Below are 6,497 nucleotides of genomic sequence, written 5' to 3' on the forward strand. Positions count from 1 at the left end.
GGGTGGGGGAGTGGTCTCTCCTGCTGTTGCAGTCAGACTATGGCTGGATGTGGAAAGTCGGGGACTGGAGCAGCTGGGGCCTCTCGCTCTCTCTCCCTTCACACAGTTTTATGGTCTTTCCATGTGGTCTTGTTTGGGCTTCTTCACAGCATGGCAGCCTCCAGGTACTCAGACTTCCTTCCAGGGAGCTCAGGTCTCCAAGGCTAACAAGGATGCTGTTGCATTACGTTTTATGAACTAGTTAAGAAGGGACAGCATCACTTTCACCACATTCCATGGGTTACAAGTGAGTCAACCAAACCCACCTAGATTGAAGGGGAGTGGAATTAGACTCTGTCTCTTGATGTGGAAGTGGCAAGATTCTAGAAGAGCAAGGGGGGATGAGAGCTATTACTGCAGCCGTTTTTGGAAAATACAACCTGTGGTGGATAAACCCATCATGAAAAAGCAGACAGATCACACCAGGCCTTGTAAGCCACACTAAAGTTCAGTCTTGATAGGTATTGTGATGGGGACAACTGGAGGGCTTTAAGCAAGAGAGTGAAATTAGCCAATTGTCTTTAAAAGTTCGTGGCAGCAGGTGTTGGATAAAGAATTTGCGAGGAGGGTTTGGAAGCAGGGAGACCATTTAGGAGGGGGGTTCAGAAGCTCAAGTGCCGGGCGCCTGGGTGGCTCAGTTGGTTGAGCGGCTGCCTTCGGCTCAGGTCATGATCCCGGAGTCCCGGGATCGAGTCCCGCATCGGGCTCCCTGCTCGGCAGGGAGCCTGCTTCTCCCTCTGACCCTCCCCCCTCTCATGTGCTCTCTCTCTCTCTCATTCTGTCTGTCTCAAATAAATAAAATCTTAAAAAAAAAAAAAGAAGTTCAAGTGCCAGGCATGGCCAGAGTCCCGGCCTGGGTGAGTGTCGGGGAAGGAGGGCCGCCAGGTTTCCGCCTGTCCAGCTATTTTGTTCACTGAGCACCACGGAGAAGCAAGTTTGTTTGAGACGCGTTGGGCTTGAAAGGCCACGGTAGACGAACGAGACTGGAACTCGGGAGATAAAAAATTGAGGGAGACAACCAACAGCATTTTAAAAGGCACAGATGTGGACGTATGTGACAGGCCAAGTTCTGGCAACTCTCCACTCACTCCTCCCGACGCGCCTCGGACTGTGCCAAGTTCTCGCACAGGCTGAACGGCGCGTGCGCACACCTACATCCCCGGGAGGCCCCTGGGCGGCAGCTTCCGGATTGCGCACGCGCGGTGTGCGGCGGTCGCCATGGAGACGCGTGGCGCTGGCCCGGCGCTTAGCTCCTGCGGCCGCGGGCTCGGCGGCGGGGGTCTTGGGCTGTCCCTGACGCGGGTGGCGGCGCGGAGGGCGAATGGACTGCCGCGGTGGAGCGGGGGCGTCGGGGTACGGCGAAGAGGGCGAGGACGACGAGGACGACGAGGAGGAGCGAGAGGGTGGCACTGCGGGCTTTCAGGGCGCCAAGCTGCCCCCCATCGCAGGCAGCGCCTCAGAACCGAACAAACGGAAGGTGAAGAAGAAAAAGAAGAAGAAGACGACCAAGGGGTCCGGCAAGGGGGACGGTAAGACGAGCAGCTAGCGCAGCAGCCTCAGCTCCCCGTACCAGAGTTCCCCAAGCTCACCCATCCCCAGTCCTCAGAGACCCCCATCTGCTTGGGAACCACTTCACACCAGAAGCAGAAACTCGCCAGTCCCAACCAGAGGTCCTCCCGCTCCCCACACGTACCACTTAACGCAACACAGTGAAGACCCAGCCCTCTCCATAAAAACCATACATGTCCACAGAGACCCCAAATCCTGCACAGAGAATTTTCAACATCCATGGAGACCCTCTACCCCACAGAGATCCCCAGCATCCCCAGCATTATTCCCGCAGAGCCTCCCAGCTCCACACAGCAGCTCAGCTTTGCACGGACACCCTCTCAATTTCCTAATCCCTCAGCTAAACCTCAGAATCTTAAATAACCACACTTTCCCCACTGAAACTTCAAGGCCTCCTACAGAGATTCCCTCATCTTCATAGAGACCTTCCCCAAGCCTAAGATGCTAAGACACTGGTGACAAACAGGCACAGAAACACAGGTTTTTGCCTTTTGCTCCATGCGTTAGGGGCACCTGCCCTCTCGATGTTACGCAGACATCCTGTAAATGTATAGAAAGTATCTTTCCTGCACGGGCTGTCTCCCGCCACCCCCCATTCGCCAGGGCCAGCCCTCAACTGCACACACACCATCACACCAGTCACTGCTACATGCTCTTGTAATCCCCAACACCCTCAACAACAGCCCCTTATAGCATTATAACCACCAAATAAAACTAAAGCACAGATACCCCATCCAGCACACGCATTCCCAGGCTACACGTACGTATGGGTACTCGGCTACACACTCATGTGCTTAAACCCCACCAGCCAAACACTGCCTGGACACATGCACTCAGGTTCTCACTCCAGTCTCTCCCATGGACACCTCACGTACATACACACACCAACACCTGCCCTAATCCCACAGAGTGCCTATATCTCACCAAGTTCCTCTCCCAGAACCCCCCAGATTTCTTGACAAAGGCACTGAGCACCCAGTTTATGGAGAGAGTGTGCAACAGTAACATAGAAGGGACCTGCCTGTGAGTGCTACGTTTCCAGTGTCACTTGCGTGGTCCCCTTCTGGGGCTTTGACTGTCAGGGAGGTGGCTCTCACCTCCAGCACGGGTAGTCCTTGGTTCAGGTTTCGGGGCCCTGGCCTGTAGCGTGCAGAGCTGGCACCCCCGGCGAGCTGGAGGCAGAGGGAGTGGCAGTCTTCCTCGTGTCATGCTTGTAGTTTGGGAAAGGGAGCAATGGGAGGGTTATAATGACTTCTTCAGGTGGAATCCTAATAGAAAGGCAAGGAAAAAATTCTGGAGTTGAGGTCAAAAAGCCCCATGTGTATCTGCAAAACCAAATTAGGAAACCTGTTGTCCTTTTGGCTTACTTTCCTAACTCTGGAAATTATAGTGGCATGTAATTCATATGGTCAGCAGGGGACACCAAATAGTATTGGAGGAATAGGAAGGCATAGAAATGTCCAGAGAGGACTTTTTTAATTTTCTCTTTTTTTAGGGGGGATTTCTGCCTCCCCAAAAGTAGAAGGATGAGCCGATGAAAGAACCACAACTTATAGTACTTTATATGAGGGCTCTATAATTCAGAAATGCTATTAATTGAAAAAAACAACTCAGTACAAGCCACACAGCAGAAAAGTACTTCCTGGCTTGGCATGATATTGGTTTCCACAATCAGATTTAGGAAGCTTTTCTGCTGTACTCCATTTCTCCCATCATAAAGAAGTCCAGACTAGGGGTGGAGTCATAGACTCCTCAAACTGGAAGGTACCTGGATGAGATATGGAGCATGAATCGCACAGTGGAAAGAATAGGAACAGGGCACCGGGAGCCAGGCCTGTGTTCGAATCCTGACCCCTGCCACTTACTATGTGATATTGGTAAGGTAGACTTTTGGAGTTTCAGTTTCTTCACCTGGAAAACAGGGTTGATAACCTTTATCCAGAGGACCGGCCTCTAGTACGTGCTCTGTAAATGGTTCCTCCTTCTCCAAAATGACTTGAGGAAAAGCCTAGAGCCGGTGGGTGTGTAGGAGGCTGGTGGGCTTGGCTCTCTGAGCCCTAGGCCAGGAGGGGCCTCCACCTCGTACACCTTTGGGGACTTGGGCAGCGCACCTGCTAACCGAGCTCGTCTGCTCAGCAGATAAACATCAGAGTCCAGGCCTGAAGTGTCAGCAGCTGTCCTCATCCTTTCACCACATCTTAAGTCCCAGCAAAGATCATGGCCCCAGGCAAGAGCACAAACAGGACAAAGGTGAGAACAGGCCCATCCCCCCTTACTCCTCCACTGTAAGTCTCCCCCATTTTGCTGAAATAGAAGAGAACCTCTCCAACCAGATCAACGAAAGCCTGCGTTGGGACGGAATTCTCGCAGACCCGGAGGCCGAAAGAGAAAGGATTCGCATATACAAGCTGAACCGGAGGAAGCGGTACCGGATTTTGGCCCTCAAGGGCTTCCACTCTGACCTGGGTGGCCAGGAGAACCCCGAGAACCTGCCGTACCTCCCGGATAAAGAGAGCAGCACTGAGGGCAGGCAGCCCGCGCCGAAAGCCGACCGGCCCAGCCACGGCTTGGAAGGAAGCCTCACGCCCAGGCTGCTGCGCTCTGATCTGGCTGCCGCTCTGCCAGAGTGAAAATCCAGCCCGACGCCAAGTCCGCACTGCCAGTTTCTGTGTCACAGAAGAATAATAATAAACGGAAATCAGAACGCCTGAAGGAAGCAGATGTCTGGTGTGTCGACGGGGCCCGCCTCTCCTTCCACCAGGGTGCCTTTCGTGGCCCGGGGAGGGCACAGCCATGTAATGGACACAGCTCTTTCTGGATTTTTTTTTTCTTAGATAATTTGGCGTCTCTTTGTTATTTAATTTCTCATCACAGATGTCTGTAATCTTCCCCTCTAAAAGACAGAGTGTGTAGATTATATCAATTCCAACTCTTAAGCTAATTTAATGGGTAAAACTCCTCACACAGCATGCTTCTCTAGGCCCAACGAAAATGCCCCAAATATCCCGGAGGCTTTTTTTCCTTTTTTTAAATTACATACACTCCCTGCCCTTATGTGGTCTTCAAAATAACTGAGTTCCAGAACTCCATCCCTGGGAGATAATTATGAGAAGTCTCAAAAGAGGTATTGCTTCTCTTCTAAATATGGTCATCCCAGGGAGCAAACTGGTGGTTGCCAGAGGGGAAAGGGGTTGGGGGTGGGGGAAACAGGTGAGGGGGCTCAATTGTACAGTGATGGATGGTAACTGGACTTGTGCAGTGATCACTTTGTAGCGTGTACAAATACTGAATTATGATGTTGGACACCTGAAGCTTATGTAGTGTTACATACCAATTTTACTTCAATTAAAAAATATATATATATATAGTCCTCCTCTAATCCCCTAAAACAGCGTTTTAAGCAAAGTTCTGGAGCATTAAAAAGGTCCTACTATACTACTTGTCCTAAATTAATATTCTTCCCTTGCACCAATATTTATTGAGTGGGAGCCAATGTGTTGTGTTAGTTTGGGTTCTCCAGAAGCAGACCCTGAATCAAAGACTCAAATGGAAATAGATTATTTGGGAACCAAAGGAAAGCTCAGTAGAGAAGGCACAGGGAGGGGAAGACAGCCAATCCAGGGACACGGTCAAGCCAGTTTCCATATTGGCTAACTGGAGCTTAATCCCACTGGGAAACACTGTCAGGATTATGTACTCTGAGCGTGAGGAAGCTGGGCCCTTCTACTGCCCATAGGCATTGGCTGAGGGATGGTCCTGGGGGTGTTAATTTCCTGGCATTTCCAGCCTGCCAAACAGGTTGGCCCAGAGGCCCTCCTCAGGCACAAAGATGCAGACTGGGAGGTGCAGGGGATGGGGTAGTCTCTATGCAACACGGTGTAGGGTCCAGGAGGGACGTAGTGGAGGTTTAAGATCAGGTTCCTGCCTTCCAAGGAATTATACTTGGAAGAAGTTGAAAGCCAGTACAAAACATTACAGAATGCTTTTTTGAAAGTGAAGCGGAAGTGGTCATCTCGGTCCCTGCTAGCCCCAGCTGACAGAGAAGCCCTCCTCTTACCTTTCCTTAAATGGCCACTTACAGAGTTGTCACATTCTGGCCATCGTATTGTGGCAAAATATAGCAAAAGGACTTTTGGAAGAGCCCCGTCCTCCCCGGCGGAGAGGGGGTTAGCAGGCTCCTCTGGCAGGGACCCCTAAGCAGACAGGGATGGCCCTCCCTGGGCTGCTGTCCAGGTTGCGGGGCACCGATAGAATCAAGTAAAAAGGAACAAGGGCTTTGGTGTGTCCCCATAGAGAGGAGACAGGACATATGTTCACCCTCAGCCACAGGACCTTGCCTGAGGCCCCAGGGCTCGAGGTAAAGACAGCGGAGGGTGGAGCGGCTGGGCTGCTCTCTCCCGTGCCCTCTGGATCAACCGTAGTCGCTGGGGGTGTGGGGTGTGGGGTGTGGGAGAGTCTGAGGCCGCAGGATGCCTTGGTCACTTTGCAGTGGTGTCTTCCATGGGTGGTGAGAGTGGGGGTGGCCTGTAGTCACCTTTCTGCTATGAGATATTCTGGTGTAGTGGTTAAAATGATGAGCTTTGACATCAGAGCTGAATTTTTGTCTTTCCCATTATGTGCTAGTTGTGTGAACTCAGGGAAATTGCTTAACCTCTCTGAGCACTACCTCCCACATCTGGAAACAGGGATGCAGCGACCTACCTCGGTGCTGTAGGAATCAAAGGCAGTACTTACGTAAAGCCTTCAGCACAGGGCACCTGGGTGGCTCAGTTGGTTAAGCGACTGCCTTCAGCTCAGGTCATGATCCTGGAGTCCCTGGATCGAATCCCGTGTCAGGTTCCTGCTCGGTGGGGAGTCTCCTTCTCTCTCTGACCCTCTCCCCTCTCATG

General features: G+C 51.9%; 1 protein-coding gene across 2 annotated transcripts; it reads left to right on the forward strand.

The window, feature by feature from the left end:
• Positions 1-1,092: 1,092 nt before the first annotated feature.
• CUNH17orf97 (chromosome unknown C17orf97 homolog) lies at positions 1,093-4,238 on the forward strand. Of its 2 annotated transcripts, none has more exons than XM_035027608.1 (2): positions 1,093-1,568; positions 3,745-4,238. In XM_035027608.1, the coding sequence occupies exons 1-2, from the start codon at positions 1,361-1,363 to the stop codon at positions 4,236-4,238; spliced, it is 702 nt and encodes a 233-aa protein (XP_034883499.1). In that variant the 5' UTR covers positions 1,093-1,360. The 2 variants fall into 2 exon arrangements, with proteins under 2 accessions (XP_034883499.1, XP_034883500.1); XM_035027609.1 differs by having other exon boundaries at positions 3,922-4,238.
• The last annotated feature ends 2,259 nt before the right edge of the window (positions 4,239-6,497 follow it).

The sequence above is a fragment of the Mirounga leonina genome, unplaced genomic scaffold, assembly GCF_011800145.1.
Source record: "Mirounga leonina isolate KUSES-001 unplaced genomic scaffold, KU_Mleo_1.0 Mir_200, whole genome shotgun sequence".
Lineage (NCBI taxonomy): Eukaryota > Metazoa > Chordata > Mammalia > Carnivora > Phocidae > Mirounga > Mirounga leonina.